At 49.5% G+C, this 17,720-nt stretch overlaps 1 protein-coding gene across 2 annotated transcripts; it reads right to left on the reverse strand.

The window, feature by feature from the left end:
• Positions 1 to 4,708: 4,708 nt before the first annotated feature.
• On the reverse strand, positions 4,709 to 11,700 carry BOLA3 (bolA family member 3). Of its 2 annotated transcripts, XM_079792670.1 has the most exons (4): positions 11,577 to 11,700; positions 9,382 to 9,502; positions 7,354 to 7,442; positions 4,709 to 5,204 (listed from the first exon to the last, which is right to left on the reverse strand). In XM_079792670.1, exons 1-4 carry the CDS (start codon positions 11,628 to 11,630, stop codon positions 5,139 to 5,141), a joined length of 330 nt encoding a protein of 109 aa, XP_079648796.1. In that variant the 5' UTR covers positions 11,631 to 11,700; the 3' UTR covers positions 4,709 to 5,138. The 2 variants fall into 2 exon arrangements, with proteins under 2 accessions (XP_079648796.1, XP_079648797.1); XM_079792671.1 differs by lacking the exon at positions 7,354 to 7,442.
• Between the last annotated feature and the right edge of the window lie 6,020 nt (positions 11,701 to 17,720).

Here is a 17,720-nt window from a genome sequence, read left to right on the forward strand (position 1 = left end):
CCTCTCCCTCCCTCTCTCTGAAATCAATAAAAATATATTTAAAAATAAAAAATATATAAGAACTAAAAGGGCATCAAGAACAAGAACATTCTGAGAAACGGTCATGGCCAAGAGCAGCCTAAGAAGCCATGATGACTGATGGAAGGTGGTGTCGTGGAGGACAGGCCTGGCAAAGACCTCAGGGAAAAGCTAAGGAAACCGGAATAAACTGTGGGCTTTAATTTGCAATCCTGAATTAATGCTGGTTCCTTAACTGTAACAAAAGCAAGCCTTTAAGAGAGGAAACTGGGCATGGGGTGTAAAGGAACTCTGTACTATCTTCTCAATTTTTCTGTAAATTGAAAGTGTTCCAGAAAATTATATAAAGTGTTCTAAAAATAGTTTAAAAATAAAAACTAAAGTTATTACTTGAACTTCAGTTGTTTAAACTTTTTACTTTTATCCATTTGTTTAGCTGCTTATTCTGCTTAAAGACCTTTAGTTTTTTTCATACACACACACACACACACACACACACACTGAGTGGCCAGATTATTATGCGTTCAGAGATCATAATAATCTGGCCACTCAGTGTATATATTATTGATTTGAGAGAAAGGAAGGAAGAGGGATAGAGAGATAGAAACATCGATGAGCTGCCTCCTGCATGCCCCCTACTGGGGATCGAGTCTGCAACCAAGGTACATGCCCTTGACCAGAGTGGAACCCGGGACCCTTCAGTCTGCCCGCTGACGCTCTAGCCACGGAGCCAAACCGGCTAGGGCAAGACCTTTCGTTTTTATAACTGCTGGAGAGGTGCCTGCTGGATGCTACACAGGAACGGATTATAGACACCTGGGTTCTGAATAAATTGTGTTTGAGTAAAGGCCATCATGACTGTTTCTTTTTATTCTTACTCTAAAAGAAAATAATATATCTGGCATCTTTTAGTTGTACCCTTTTATCTGCCTCTCTAATAAACATATTTTCCTCAAAATACATTGAAGTGCATAAATGCACTTTTATTTATTTAGTTATTTATTTTATTTTATTTTGTAATATATTTTATTGATTTTTTTACAGAGAGGAAGGGAGAGGGATAGAGAGCTAGAAACATCGATGAGAGAGAAACATCGACCAGCTGCCTCCTGCACACCCCCTACCGGGGATGTGCCCGCAACCAAGGTACATGCCCTTGACCGGAATCGAACCTGGGACCTTTCAGTCCGCAGGCCGACGCTCTATCCACTGAGCCAAACCGGTTTCGGCCATAAATGCACTTTTAAATTCACAGTGGCAGGTATCTTACAACAACCTATGAGATCAGTATCCTGAAATGAGGTGCCTAACATACTTAATCCTACCAGCATTATTAGAGCAAATGCAGCCATAAAAGGTGTCAAAAGTCGGGTTCATTCGTAAGGAGTTGAGACGCCCTCCAGCGGGTCCCAGGGGAAGAGCTGGGAGATGTGCTTTGGGGTTCTTTCGGACGCAGGCCAGGGGTTCAGATATGTGCCCCCGTGTCTTACAGAGTCCTCTCCAAGAAGCCCCGGCGAGGAAGCGTGGGCGGCGCTGGACCGGGCCTGCTCTGCCCCGGGGCTCCGGGGAGACAGTCACAGTGGGTGTCCTTTTCCCGCGGGTCTGCAGGCTGCATCCCGCCCAGGTGAGGCCAGGGCCCTGCGCGGGCCCCGCTGGCACTGGCGCTCGGCCGCCTTTTACCCTGTGGGATTCGGGGCGTCGGGGCAGCTCCCAGAGATGGGTGACGGATGGAGGAAAGCAGGCAAACCGAGGCGTGCACAGAAGCTCCCTGGAGGGACAAGAGGGGCGCTGGGCAGGCCCTACAGGGGTAGAGGGACAGAGGGAGGGCGCCTGGCTCATCCGGCTCCGAGTCTAACTTGGACTACCTGGTCTCTGTGTGTCTCCTCTCCCCACCTGTCACTAGCCAGCCTCTTCGACCCGGGAGGGACCCAGGTGGGAGCCTTTTCAATGCCCCAGGGGGTTCTCATTTACAGCCACTGAGAATCACGCTACCTTATAGCGCCCTCTTCTCTTAGCCTGGACTTCCGGTACCCCATGACACATCCCCGGGGCCCTTTGCTCCTGACCTGACTGATTCTCCTGATGGGAATGCCCAGCTGCGTCTGCCCTGAGCTTTACTCCAGCCACTAGAAGGTCTGGTGCACCCTGGGTCCCTGGGTCACCCTTTCCAGTTTGATTCCCAAGAAAGGGAATGGGATCGATTGACTCCTTGCTACGATGAGTGTTGGGTGGGGCTGGGTGGCCCCAGGTCCTCTCCCAGATTGCAGGCCAGCTGACCCCATGACGGCTAGCTGGGTGGTCTAGTCAGGGGGGAGAGGGGCCTACAGGAACCCCTGGAACAAACCGGCCTGGGGGAGGGCTGTGGACAGGCCAGTTCCCTTTAGAGTGACTTGCCTCGTCAGCAAGCACCTACCTTAGGATTCTGCATTTTCTTTTGTTGTTATTGTTAATCCTCACCCAAGGATATTTTCCATTGATTTTTAGAGAGTGGAAGAGAAGGGGAGACAGAGAGAGAAACATCGATGTGAGATAGATCAATTGGTTGCCTCCTGCACATGCCTCGACCAGGGCCAGGTATCAAGTCTACAGCTGAGGCACCTGCCCTCGGATTCAAACCCGGGACCCTTCAGCTCACAGGCTGACACTCGACTGAGCCAAACTGGCTAGGGCAGGACTCTGAATTTTCCACTGGAAAACCGTACGCTGTTTTTAAAGACTCTTAGCTCAGAAAACATATCATCTTTCATAATTCAGCAGTTTCCACAGAGCACTTAATCAAAAAGCTAGGAGTTGGCTGTATCAGATGCCATGTTATACTCTGGCTACTAAAATGAACAATTTCGCCTTTTTTAATCAACTAAAAAAAAAAAAAAAACACCCTGTGATTCCTCTTCCAATTTTCCTTTTAACTTGGGGGAAGAACAACTTGGGAGGGCTACTTTAAAAACCTCTTGTTGCCAGATTTGGACGCAGACATGCAGAACTGGTAGAATTGACACACTTCACTGGGCCTGAGGGTCCCCTGGGGTGGGCGGGGTGGGGTGAAGCAGAGGAGAGGCGAGTTTCTCTGGCATCCCCAGACTCCGAGGAGGCTTGCGGGGCCACAATACCTTTTCCTCTAGTTGAGAACACCTGTTGCTTTGTTCCAGCCTCTTCTGTGGAGAACAGAAGCCCTACTTCTGGCAACTGCTCCTTCCTTCTCTCATCTACAGACATGATTCTCAGACTCCAGCTATTGGTCCAGGGTGGCTCCTGAGTCAAGAGGGGCACATCAGAGGCCCTCCCTGGTGTCTTTGAACTGAACTTGGAAGGAAAGTATGCCCTTCTCCCGGCCTGGATATTTTTTAAAAAATATATTTTTATTGAGAGGAAGAGATAGAAACATCAATGATGAGAATCACTGATCAGCTGCCTCCTGCACGCCCCACATTGGGGATTGAGCCTGCAGCCTGGGCATGTGACCTGACTGGGATCGAACCATGACCTCCTGGTTCATAGGTTGATGTTCAACCACTGAGCCATGCTGGCTGGGCAACATTTAAGATATAAAAATTAACGTATGGTACCAGGTGGGTGCTGGAAATATTAGGGGGAACACTTTGTAAAGCATACGATTTTCTAAGCACTATGCTGTACACCTGGAACTAATACAAAATAATATTGAATGTAAACTGTAATTGAAAAATAAAATTTATATATATATAAATTAAGAGCTACTAGCAATATAACCACTGCTATATGGTGGACACCAATGCAGAGTGAGAGATAATAATGCTGATCAGCCCTGGCCGGTTGGCTCAGTTGGTTGGAGCATCGTCCATGCACCGAAAAGTTGCAGGTTCGATTCCCAGTCAGGGCACCTACCTAGCTTGCAGGTTGGGTTCCCCAGTTGGGGCGCATGTGGGAGGCAACTGATCGTTGTTTCTCTCACATCAATGTTTCTCTCTCTCTCCCTTCTCTCTCTAAAAATCAATTTAAAGCATCCTTGGGTGAGAATTTAAAATTTAAAAATAATAATAATAATACTGACCTGCAGAGAAGCAGACAGCAGATGCAAAGGCCTGGTGGCACTGGTGTTCCTGACACTTAGCTGTACCCTTATCCTTTCCGCAGTTTGGCTCATCAACCCTTACTTCAGCATGTGAAATGCCTCAGTCCTCCCAGTAACACACAGGTGTGTCAGTTACCTGTCACGACCAAAATCCATGCCCCACCGCCCCTGCTTCCTGGCGTCACCTGCTCCCAATTCAAAGTCCTGGGCAGATCTGTCTGATTGGCTGAGTCTGCATCATCTGCCTGTGCCTTAACTTTCAAGAGAGCTAGGAAAGCAAGTCTTTCAGCTCCTGTCAGGAGAGGTGGGCTCCACCTCCCCCCAGGATGCAAAGGGTGGGGATCTTCAAACACAGGACAAAGATCCCGATCCAGGCAGCCCCAAATCCTGAGTCTACTACAGGGAGTAAGAAAACAAGGTTCCAAAATCATTCTCATAAGAAGTTGGAGGGGAAGGAAAGAGTGGTAAACTATGGGAACAGCAAAACCAAAGGATCTTTTCTTAATATATTTTTAATGATTTCAGAGAAGGGAAAGGGAGAGAGAGATAGAAACATCAATAATGAGAATCATTGATTGGCTGCCTCCTGCACGCCCCCTACTGGGGATTGAGGCCACAACCCAAACACGTGCCCTTGACCGGAGTCGAATCTGGGACCCTTCAGTCCGCAGGGTGACACTCTATCCACTGAGCCAGACCAGCTAGGGCTTTTCTCTTCTGTTTGATAAGATTAGGGGCCTGAGCCGTTTCACAGATGACAGACAAGGAGGTCTCATGACAAGACAGAAGTAGCTGGCACTCCATCCCGCCTGTCCAAGGACAAGGCCACGTTGGACAAAAGGACATTGCTCCTGAAATAAAGGAACTGGAAGCGTTATGAATGACTCCTCAAAAGACTCAGTTATCTGTTGCCTTTAATTAACATCTAAATAGATAACATATTCTTCTATAATTATAACATGGAAATTTCTATGAACAAAATAGATAAATTTTTTGGCAAATGCCTAGGAAAGAATGGTCAAGTTCATCCGAGGTTTTAAGCAGCAGCATCTATGCAGCCAGGGCGCGGTCAGTGTTTGGGGACAGAGGTAAATATCCGCAATCCGTGCATTCCTTTGATTTCTTCTTTTAGGGCCTAAGGAAGGAAAAGAGCGTCATCATTTCTTTTGTATATGGCACTGACTACAATAAGTCCCTCAGCCAGTATCTTCATATAGCTCTATATCTGTGCACCTTCTTTCAGCACTTTTTCCTTTTTTCTTTTTGGAAAACAATTTCTTTTTTAAAATCAGAATCTAACCTGACTCAAAAAATCAGAGGCCTAAAAAGGCATACAGTGACATCTCCCTCCCACACCTGCCCTCTCTCCCCGAGTTTCCACCTCCGTCCCCCAATAGAGAACTGCTGTTAGTTTCTATGTGAGGACTCAAAATTGCATAGTGAAGCTAATATAAATACATATTCCTCCCCACACTGCCTTTTTAAAACAAAACGGTAGCACTTTAGACACATTGTTCTATACTTTGCTTTCCCTCCTCACCACTCGAGAGCTTTCTGTGTCCGGCATAAAGAGCACCTTCCTGTTTGCATCGGCCTGGTGTGTGGCTCTAGCATAACTTTTCAGCCCCAGCCCATCATGAGGAACTTCAAATCTACAATCTAGGCTGCTTTTTGTGTTCTGCTATTTCAAACAACAAGCACCTGTTCTTTAAAAGCACACGATTTAGCACAAATAGCCCACTTTTACTTGAAAAATAAAGTTGTAAAATATGAGACTCAGCATCAGGGCACAAACCTGAATGAGTCACCACAGTCAAATCGGTATCATTTCTCTGGCGTGCCAAGAGAAAAGCTACTGGACCCAAGGGCGGTGTGGACCACAGGAGTGTATAATCAATGTAGAAGAAGAGTCAAAATCCTTTACATTAGGCCCAAATTTGATCATCGCAGTGAGGTGGACTTCCCCCTCTCCCTCCCCCTCCCCCCCAGTCTGTCCAGCAATCTCCCTTCTCCTGGGGAACAGCTGCTTTCCACATTGTGTGCTGCTGCTGGGACTACCAACTGGCCTGGTATTGAGGGAGCTAGGAGCTATGCACCTCTGACCCAGCCTGATTGGTTCAGGTGTGACATAGGCTTTGATCTGGGGACACAGATGAAAAAGGGTAGGAGCGTGGGCTGTGGTGGCAGGGGCACCCCGTCCACAGGGAACCAAGCAGAGACCATTCGGAAGAGCAAAGTGGTTGCTGTTCCACCCCCGACTGCCCGGCAGGCCACTGGCACCTCCGGGCCGTAGGTGTCCACGTGCGAGTGAAGGGCTGGGCTCCACGAGGATCCAAAGACAGATTTAGAAGGGAAGCAGCCCACAGGGGGCTGTCAGGGCCAAGGGGCATTAGTACCCAGGGTGCAAGGCAGACGATGCTGGAGCCAAAGGGTGGAGGGCCTTCAGCCCTGCCAGGCAGGCCGGGAGGCAGCGCTTGAGCTGGGCGGAGGAGGGAGGAAGGACACAGCAGGAGGCCCGATCTGGGCGAAGCTCATGCACAGAGACCACGGGGCGGGGGCCAAGGGAGGGTGTGTGCCGAGACAGGTGGGGGGGGGGGGGGGCGGGAACAGCAACCTGGGACACCTGAACCTCACGTGGAAGGGGTCACAGAGGGCTCTCATGACCACAGCAGGGCTTCACAAACGTTAAACTAGTTCACAATGTTCAGGACCTTCCAGAAGGATGTCAAAAGTCCCTGCTGAAGGCGGCGAGTTTACAGACACACCCTCGGGTCAACGCTTGTATAATCCCAAGTAAAATAAGCGTAGATAATAAGTGAACCTGGCCTTGTCTGGTTAAAGCTGATGTTTCGGGCCCCTACGGTGTCTGTCACTGGGTCTGGGGCAGCTGGAGCAATTCTCCATCACGCTGTGCCCCAATCTGTGAAGCAGTCCTAAAGAGAGGCTAAAAGAAACTTCAAATCTACAAAAACCTATCTTTTGGCACACCTACATTTACCAATACTATTCAGTATGTGGCAACAACAGTACACACTGGCTCATACAAAAACAAGACAAAACCATTAGGTGGCTTGTTTTCCGATTTGAATAGAAGCCATAATTGTCCACAATGGAGCCCAGATAGTTCCTGGTTATCTTTTCTCAGGTCCGAGGTCCTGTTTGCATGACTGTGGCACTGCATTATTCTTTCCTAAGACTGCCAGTCCAATACCACGGCCTCCCGGCAGGCCCTTGCGGAGGTAGGGGACGGGTGGAGGGGCAAAGCGGCGCTGTTCCTCTCTGACCTGATTTACCATCTGGTGCTGCTGGACAGTCCTCTTCTCCTTAAATTCTTCTGACTCGATCTGGATCTCATACATCGCCCCACAGCCTCCTGAAATAAGTGCAATTTGAAAGCGTTTCAATTATTAAGTCAGCGCAGCCACAGTCCGGCAGGTCCTTGACGTCCCGCACAATCTCAAGGTCTGGACACTACTGTTCAGCAGGGAGTTGCTAAGACGGTTAGAAACAGGTTACAGCTCGGGATCTGACCACATACACCTCCTGGCAGGCTGCCCCCGTCCAAAATGTGTTCCTCCTTTACTAAGGCAGGTGCACCACCCAGGATTATCACTTGTGGGGTAGGAAAGATAAGGCACAAATGTAGGTTTTTCTGGTAGTTCCTTTTATTAAGCCAACAAATGCCATGGAAGAGGGTGGGAGGGACTGAATTTTAGTGTTCCACCTTCAAAATACATATACCAGCAATCGCTTTTTTTAGTGCAAAAATACGCCAAAATTTGGTTTGAAAACTGTAATACTACCCAAAAGAAAAGGAACAAGGATGTGCAAGAGACACAGGGACATAGGAGCGGCAGCCCCGGCTGGTGTTGCCAAATGGTTAGAGCGTTGTCCCAGCAACAGAAGGGTCACGGGTTCCATTCCCAATCAAGGGCACGTACCTGGGAGGCAACCAATCTCTCATTCTGAAGCTTCTCTCTCTTTCTCTCTCCGTCCCTCCCTTACACTCTCTCTAAAAAGTCAATGGAAAAAATCTCCTCGGGTGAGGATTAACAAAAACTCAACAACAAAGCTGCCAACAGTGGGGTCTCTCTCCAGCCCCTCCAGCTCGGTGAGCAGCACTGAGCCTTTCATCCTGGGCTTCCGCAGGGAGGGAGCTGCTTTCTGGTGAAGTGCTCAAGGCAGAGCTTGTGGTGGACTCATCCACACCCTGACCAAGCTGTCTCCACGTGGCTGGGGAGCTAGCGCTGTGACTGATGAGAAACCACGCTGCTGTAGCATGGAACAAGCCGGGCGAGAAAGAGGATGTCCCGCGCGCTGCTACACCAGGCCACTGTGTGCAAAGGGCTCTGTTAGGCTTCTCGTAGGCGCTCTGAGTCCAAGCTTTGGTTAAACCGAAGTTGTCAGCCTCAGCTCCCTTCCTGTACCCGGTCCAGGGCTGGGCAGAGTCAGACAGGAGGTCACGGTCCGGCTCTGCCCTTCTTGGGCCTGGGCGGGTGCAGGGCTGGTGACATCAAGGCCCCAGCATTGCCGAGACCCCTGCAGAGTGCGCGCCCACCTCCCATTCCTAGGGATCTTTAGACGGATTCAGCTCTAGTTTCCAGAACAAAACTGTTTTTCTAAACCTTCTCCCAGTGTTACCTTCTCAGAAAAGCCTGTGGGCCACTGTGGGCCTGCGGAGCGGCAAAGACCAAGTCTGGGTGTGGGAGTCAGGTGCCCGCCCACTGCCAAGCACCCCCCCCCCATGGGTGTGTCTGGCAAAAGGCCCTATCTTCCCCGGCCTGTGGGTGCAGAAGGGGGTTGCCCAGTCAGCTCCTACCACACAGCCGGCCTGAGCTGTGAGGTGCCAGTGGCCATCTGAGACATGCACGGTCTGGCTGGGGCAGGAAACTGGCTCAGGCCCGAGTCTGCCCTGGGTCCTGGTTCGGCCGCCTCCTCCCTGTGAGGGGCTGGGCAGGCTCCTCGGCCTCCCTGGGCTCCTCTCTTCGTGAGCAAAGTGAGGCAGTTACTTTCCTTAAAGGGACAAACTCCTGAAACGTCCGCTCCAGCTCTGCCGTTCGAGGGTATCGGAAGAATGTGGGGGGATTTCTGTAAAGCCCATCTTGGCAGTCAAATTAAAGACTGGACCAGAGCCCGGGGGTGAATGAGAGAGAACTCATTCCCACAGTTTCCCTCAATGTTTCCGTAGCCCCTCTTCCACATCTGCCCCGAAGCCACACTTATTAAGGAGTAATCAAGTGCCTTTTGCTAAGCCCACCTCCCCCCTCTCGCCCCTCCAGAGAACACTCTGTGGGAGGATGAGGAAACCTCACCTGAAATGTCAGTGACTTTGATAGTTGTAGCTCGAGGAAAGCTTTCTTTGAGGATCTGGGTTACTTTGAGCTCCCCCTCCGTCTGCGAGGCAAACATCCGCTGGGTGCAGCGCAGAGGAAGCTGCCACAGAACAGAGAAGAGGCATGGCTGAGCAAGATGACGCTGGCCCACCTGGGCCACTGTGCAGGACCCACCGCCATCTTCCCACCCGGCGGGGCCAGCAGGCCATGGGCTAAGTCATCTAAGCTCCCTGGATGCAGAACCAACTTTCCTGGGGTGGGGATGATGGTAAATAACTCACTTGGACTCCAGAGACAAGGCCCCAAACCTAATTCAACAGATGTTTGGCTTGCCATGATAATGCCGGGAGAGATACGATCATGATGCCAGTTTTACAGTGGAGGAAACTGGCATTAAGTAATATGCCCAAGGCTGGATCCATTAGTAAAATGCAGAGCTGGGAGAGGCCAGGCAGTTGCGCCCCGCACTAGTGGGGCCAAAATGCCACCTACCCTTTAGGCCTGATTAATATTCCGGTCTCTCCAGTGGGGTATGACCTTGTGACCTACTGTTCAATAAGCCAGTGACCTTTTGCAACATGAATTCTCACTGGGGAGAAGCAGAATTCTATGAAACAACCTGAAGGAGAAACACTTTTAGATTATTTGCCATTGGCAACCACTCTCCCCCCTCCCCTAATGGCTACCACAGGGACCCAGTGCTTCTGAGGGGCGCATGTCTCCGTCCTTAGGGGTGAAGGCGCAGAAAACCAGGCCAGCAGCCCCTCGGCTGGGCTGATGCTGGAAAGGGAGGCTTCATATAGGGTATGACAGGCCTTGAATGTCAGGCTGAAGATTTTGGACTTCGACAGGCATCTTGGTGCCAAGGTAACCTGCACAAAGCAGTGTGTTTTGGAGCTCGTCGGGAAAGACGCCCAGGGAAGAGGCAAAGGGAGCAGCACCAGCCCGGGTCCCTGGCCGGAGGAGGATGGCAGGTGGGGACCACGGGCACTGTCTACCCAGTGCTGGCGCTAAAGGCACCTCAGGCCTTTCCTGGTGGCCCAGAGCAGGGTCCTGTGTCATAGAATCTTGGGGCACCTTCTTTAAAATGGCCTGGGCACTGGCCCTTTCACCACCTGGTCTCAAAGGCCACGACTGAGTCTGTCCTGTTACGGCAGCCCTCCAGGGCTGAGCCACGGCAGGCCCTCGGAGGACCTGGGGATGGATGGATGGATGGATGGATGGATGGATGGATGGATGGATGGGCAGGGAAAGGACCACACAATTCAGGACATGCCTACTGGACACCCGCACAGAAGTCCAGCAGGCAGCTGAAATGCAGGCCAGGAGGAAGAGCTGGACTTACACTGAGTGCTGTGTGAAGGGAGAGAAACTTAATGTTGTGGATCTGGGTAAGACTGGGGGGTGGGGTGGAATGGAGCCTCTTCTGAGGAAAGCACCTGGGGTGGGGTGGGGGAGGGGGGACAAAGGCAGAGGGTAACCACCAAGGAGCGCGGTGGTTGTTAGCATTGCAGAGTTCTCAGGAGAAGCCTTTGCTTCTTCGTAGCAGATCTGTGGGCAGCGGCCTTTAACAGGCAATCCACGGACAAAATCCCCAGCGGCCGCCGGGCCACGCTGACAGTCACCGGCAGGCCTGCTTGGGGAGGCAGGTGGAAGGCCAGCAGGGGAGAAGGAAGCCTAAGGGAGGACGGGGAAAGAGGTGGATGAAGCGAGGAAGGGATGAAGCAGAATGCGGAGAGAAAATTAGGAGAGCGCGCGGTGAGTGCCCTCTGCTGGGCTCGACGCCGGGAATGCGGGATTTGTGCGGGTCAAGGTCATCGAGGCCGTGGCCGTTCCCACAGTCCAGACCCGCCACATGCCCGGCACCCACGCCGTGACTCCGGGCTAGGACTCCTCTGCCGGCGGCTCGGTAGATTAACACTGCTTTTCCCGTGCCGCTACATCAGGGTGTCAGCGTGTCTGTCCCCCTCGCCCGACCTCCACCCGGCTCTGGGGGTCCCCCGGCGCACCGGCTCCTGACACTTCTCCGAATGCCGGCTGCCGGGACCACTGAACGAATCAACGAGTGAAAGAATGAATGAACGAGAGAAAGGACGGGGAGCCCCTGCCCCAACCCCGCGGCCCCTCCGCAGCTCCCGCCCCGGGACGAGCACTTGGCCCCTGCCCGTGCTCACCCCGCGGATCCGGCGGAGCAGAGGCGCTGCCGCGGCCGGGCTCCACGCCGCCATGCCCGGCCGACGCGACCCGCCGCCCGAGGTCGCCGCGTCTCCCGAAAGGCGAGAAACCCCGAAGCGTAAGCCACCGGGGCGAGCGAGGCTGCCCCCTGCCGGCCGGAGGCCGCTGGCCGCCCGCTCCGCTCCGCCCCTCGCCCCGCCTGGTCTGTGCCTGCGGGGCGCGCCACCTGGAACCGGCCGCACCCCCGCCCAGGGCCCCGCCCACCCCGGCGCTCCGACAGCCAACCCCGGCGCGTTCCACCAGCGGGTCCCGCCCCCTCCGGCGCTCCGACAGCCAACCCCGGCCCGTTCCACCAGCGGGTCCCGCCCCCTCAGCCTGCAAACACTACCCAGTGCCCCTCGTGCCCTGGGCCGACTTCACTGTCCCCCGCTCCCGCAAGCTGGCTTCCCTGCTGAGGAGCTTGGGTTTCTTCCTCCAGAAAAGAGGAGCCGGAGGAGGACTTTAAAACAGGGGTGTCGTTTTCAGACTTGCGTGTTAGAAAGGTCCCGGTGGCTCCTGCGAGGAAGAGGGACTGTGGGGGCTGGAACTGGAGCTGAGGCCGGAAGTTCCGAGGCTGTCGATACTTTGCAGGTGAGACCCGAGGCCTGAACTAGAGCCGCGGCTGCAGGGAGGGCAGGAATGGATTGAGATTTGGGGGGAGGTGAATGCAATGCAGGGACTAGCTTGGGGGTGAGGGAGAGGAAGTCGTCCGGGATGACTCCCAAGTGTCTGGCTTGGACAGCGATGTGGGTGGAGGAGGCCCAGGTTGGGCGTGCAGGGGGAGCGCCAAACTCCGCTTTGGACTTGCCGGAGTTGAAGGTGCCTGCGGGACACGGCCCACAGGAAGCTTAGGCTCCACAGACCGTGGAGCCCCAAGAATGTAGTGGAAGCTGACGCCATGAGGTCAGATTCTCAGCAAAAACTGCCCCGCCTCCAGTACATCAGACGAAAGCGAAGGTGAAAATTCTACCAAGCCCTTTCTCTCTCCAGCTGTGTTTGGTTGCAGCACGTAGTCTGCTACATCCTATACCCTTTACCAGCTCTTTTTGCTATTTCATTCCGGCCTATCCAATCAATGACCTTCAGCGTTTCAAACGGATGGGTTGGTCAGACCTACAGCTGTTCTTTAAAGTGCTCAGCTAAAAATATGCTCATTCATTCCAGTATTGACTCCTACATCTTGTCTCTCATTAATTTCTCCTTTGAGTTACTGCAATAGCCTCTCTCACATTTTTTGATGTCTTAAAAATTATGGTCGGTGGGTTAAGGGCACTTTGCTAACTTTTAATTTTTCTTCATTGATGTCAGTGACATAATTAAAACTGCCAACAATGTTTTATCCATTGGTGTAGTGGTGAACCATCCCTTTGCTTCAAACCACAGGTTCAGGTGAGGCAGACCCACCCCACTTTAGGAGTGAGATAACTCGATCCAGGTCTGGCCAATTGGACCTAGGGATTGGCTTAGGGTTGGTCACATGTTCTGAGCCAGACCAATTATGATTTTTCTGGAACTAGAGAAAAGATCATTTTCAGCTGGTTGCTAAGCATGTAGAGGGCCTACGCAGTTATCTTTGCAACCATGTGGGCAGAGCCACTCTGGAAATGAAGCACACAGAAGAAAGAAAGCAGAGCTGAGAGGAGACAAGTGTGACGTTGCTTGTGCAACTGGAAACCAGCCGTGCCAGAATGAACACTAAAGACATTTAAGTTGGTGTTAACTTAAAAATTAAAAAGACCTTTCAAAGTGAGAGGAAAACAAGTGTTTATCTGAGATCAATAAGAATAGGTATCCAGGAATCATTCATTCAGGCAGAAGTCCAAATATTGTTCGATTAGGAGACAAAGGCAATGGGTATTTATGACATAGGAAAAGGGAACAATTACATCAGAAAGAAAGCATTTCTATTGGTGCAGATAACCTAGGGATGTTAATTTAATTTTATTATTCAATATATTGTTATTGTTGATAGTATTACAGATATCTCCCATTCCACACCCTTGCCCCCCTCAACCTTCCATCCCCGTCTTCACTACCCTATTGCCCATGTCCATGGGCTACGCATATAAGTATATACGTAAGTTCTTAGGTTTACCTCTTCTCATCCCTCAACCGCACATTGAGGTGTGTCAGTCTGTTCCATGCCTCCATGCTTCAGGTCTTATTTTGTTGGGCAATTCATTTTGTTCATTAAGAGTCCACAAATAAGTGAGACTGTGTGATATTTGTCTTCCTCAGTTTGGCTTATTTCACTTAGCATAATTTTTCCAGGTCCACCCATGATGTCCTAAAGGGTAGGAGATCCCTCTTTCTTACAGCTGCATAGTATTCCATTGTGTAAATGTCCCACAGCTTTTTTATCCATTCATCTACTGATGATGAGCACTTGGGCTGTTTCCAAATCTTAGCTATTGTAAATAACACTGCTATGAACATAGGGGTGCATATGTTCTTTCTGATTGGAGTTTTGGGGTTTCTTAGGATATATTCCCAGAAGCGGGATTGCTGGATCAGAGGTTCCATTTTTAATTTTTTGAGGAAACTCCATACTGTTTTCCATAGTGGTTGCACGGGTTTCCCTTTTCTCCACATCCTCATTAGCACTTGATTTTGTTGATGATAGCCATTCTGACAGGTGTGAGATGATATCTCATTGTGGTTTTAATTTGTATTTCTCTGATGGTTAGTGACTTTGAACATTTTTTCATATGTCTCTTCGCCATTTGTATGTCCTCTTTGGAGAAAAGTCTATTCAGGTCTTCTCCCATTTTTTTTTAATTGGATTGTTTGTCTTCCTTTTGTTGAGTTGTATGAGTATTTTATATATTTTGGATATTAACCCCTTGTCAGATGTATCATTGACAAATATGTTCTCCCATACAGTGGGCTCCCTTTTCATTTTGATGGTGGTTTCTTTTGCTGTGCAGAAGCTTTTTATTTTTATGTAGTCCCATTTGTTTATTTCCTCCTTAGTTTCCTTTGCCCTAGGGCCTAGGAGATGTATCCATAAACATATTGCTATGTGAGATGTCTGAGATTTTACTGCCTATGTTCTCCTCTAACATTTTTATGATTTCATGCCTTACTTTGAAGTCTTTTATGCATCTTGAGTTTATTCTTGTTGGTGGTCTAGTTTCATCTTTTTGCATGTATCTGTCCAGTTTTCCCAACACCATTGGTTGAAGAGACTGTCTTGACTCCATTGTATGTTCTTGCCTCCTTTGTCAAATATTAATTGACCGTAATGGTATGGATCAATTTCTGGGGTCTCTGTTCTGATCCATTGGTCTATATCAGTGGTCAGCAAACTGCGGCTCGCGAGCCACATGCGGCTCTTTGGCCCCTTGAGTGTGGCTCTTCCACAAAATACCACGACCTGGGCAAGTCTATTTTGAAGAAGTGGCGTTAGAAGTTTAAATTAAAAAAAATTGGCTCTCAAAAGAAATTTCAATCGTTGTACTGTTGATATTTGGCTCTGTTGACTAATGAGTTTGCCGACCACTGGTCTATATGCCTGTTCTTGTGCCAGTACCAGGCTGTTTTGGTTACAGTGACTTTGTAGACCAGTTTGATATCCGGTATTGTGATTCCTCTTACTTAGTTCTTCTTTCTCAAGATTGCAGCAGCTATTTGGGGTCTTTTATGGTTCCATATCAATTTTTAGAGTATTTGTTCTAGCTCTGTGAAATATGCCATTGGTATTTTAATAGGGATTGTGTTGAAGCTGTAGATTGCTCTGGGTAGTATAGACATTTTAATTATGTTAATTCTTCCAATTCATGAACATGGTATACACTCCATTTGTTTGTAGCTCCTATTTTTTTTATTTTTATTGTTGAGAGTACCACAGATACCCCTTTTTTTTCCCCCTATAGCCCCCTCCACCTGGTTCCCACCCAGCCCCAGGCCTTCACCACCCTATTGTCTATGTCCCTAGATAACGCATATATACATGTATGTAAGATCTTTGGTTAATCTCTTCCCGCCCTCTTCCCCCATTCCCTCTGAGATTTTTCAGTCTGTTCCATGTTCCCATGCCTCTGATTCTATTTTATTTACTAGTTATTTTTGTTCATATCTTGTTCATTTATTTTTATTTTTAGATTCAATTGTTGATAGATACTAGTATTTATTGCCATTTTGTTCATATTTTTGATATTTTTCTTCTTCTTCTTTTCCTATTTTTAAATACCCTTCAACATTTTACATAATACTGGATTGGTGGTGATGAACTCCTTTAGCTTTTTCTGTCTGTGAAGCTCTTTATCCGACCTTCAATTCTCAATGAGAGCTTTGCTGGGTAATGTTGGTTGTAGGTCCTTGCTATTCATTACTTTGAATATTTCTTGCCACTCCCTTCTGGCCTGCAAAGTTTCTGTTGAGAAATCAGCTGACAAGTCATATAAGCGCTCCCTTGTAGGTAACTAACTGCTTTTCTCTTGCTGCTTTTAAGATTCTCTCTTTGACTTTAACCCTTGGCATTTTAATTATGATGTCCCTTGTTGTGGGCCTCTTTGGGTTCCTCTTGTTTGGAACTCTCTGCACTTCCTGGATTTGTAAGTCTATTTCTTTTACCAGGTAGGGGAAGTTCTGTCATTATTTCTTCAAAAAGGTTTTCAATATCTTGCTCTCTCTCTGCTCCTTCTGGCACCCCCATAATGGAAATATTGGTACACTTGAATTTGTCCCCAAGGCTCCTTATATTCTCTTCATATTTTGGGTGTTTTTTTTCTTTATGCTCTTCTGATTGGGTTTTGTTTTGTTTTTTGTTTTTGTTTTGCTTCCTCATATTTCAAGTTGTTGATTTGATTCTCGGATTCAACTCTACTGTTGAATCCCTGTAAACTATTCTTTGCTAGTATTTCAAGGGGCTTAATTTCTGACTGGTCCTTTTTAGTGTATGCTTAATTTCTGACTGGTCCTTTTTCATGTTTTTGACATTCTCACTAAGATCCTTGAAAGTCTCACTAAGTTTCTTGAAGCTCTCATGAAGATCCTTGAGTAACCTTACAACCGTGGTTTTGAACTCTGTATCCAGTAGTTTGCTTTCTTCTATTTCTTTAATTTGTGACATGCTTTGTTGTCTCTGCATTTTGGCTGCTTCCTTGTGTTTCTATGTATTAGGTAGAGCTGCTATGTCCTCCTGGAGTAGAGTGGCCTTGTGTAGTAGGTGTCCAGTGGCTCAGCCTCCCCAGTCAGCTGAGTTGGGTACTCTAGGTCCACCACTGTGTGGGCTGTGTGCACTCTTGAGTCTTGATTGCTGTTGGTGCCACTGGGAGGAATTGACCTCCAGGCCAATTGGCCATGAAGACCATCTTCAACTACAATGGGAGAGCTGCTGGGCAGGAAACACCCCTATGGAGGACTTGCTTCAGTGGGGCTTTGGTGCTGAGTCTGCCCCTTGAGTGTGTTGCCTGTAAATGTGTAGAGTTGTAATCTGCTATGGTCTGAAGCTGTCCACTGGGTGCCCTGGCTCTAGAGTCTACAGGGAGGTGCAAAGTCAGCCATTGCCTGGGGCCACCTGGCAGGAGCTAAAGAAAAATCTGCAGATGCCTTCTATTTGTATTGGGTTTGGAAGTGCCCAGGCAAGGCCCAGCTGTGAAGCAAGGCAGGCCAGGTCTTGGGCCTTTTATTGATAGGTTTGGGACATGCTGTCACCAGCTGCAGCTTGTTTGAGAGATTTTAGCAAAGTCTGAAACCTGAGCCAGGATAGGCCATTCATATGGAAAAGCCGCTGCAAACAGCTTGGGTGGGGCTGGAAATAGGATGGGGCAGGGTCTCAAGGAATCACCAGGGCCAAGAAAACAGTTTGAGCCAGGTTGATGGGGACTCAGATATGGCTGCCAGTCAGCCCTGTGACAGGGGAGGTCCCAGCACAGGAACAATGACCCCTGCAAGCACCCCTATCTGGGAGAAAGCCACCCTGAGTTCCTGCCCGAATGCCAGATAATCCAGTTCCTCCCTGTATGTGTCTGGGTCCCCCACACCTCCTAGTGCTGGAGCTCATAGGGGTTGAGTCCAAGTAGGTTTGTGCACCTGCCCTTTATTAGGGACACCTGGGTCTCTGGCAGCTCCCGTGTTCCGCAGCCACAATCCCCACTGGT

Source organism: Cnephaeus nilssonii (assembly GCF_951640355.1).
Source record: "Cnephaeus nilssonii genome assembly, chromosome: 15".
NCBI classification, from domain to species: domain Eukaryota; kingdom Metazoa; phylum Chordata; class Mammalia; order Chiroptera; family Vespertilionidae; genus Cnephaeus; species Cnephaeus nilssonii.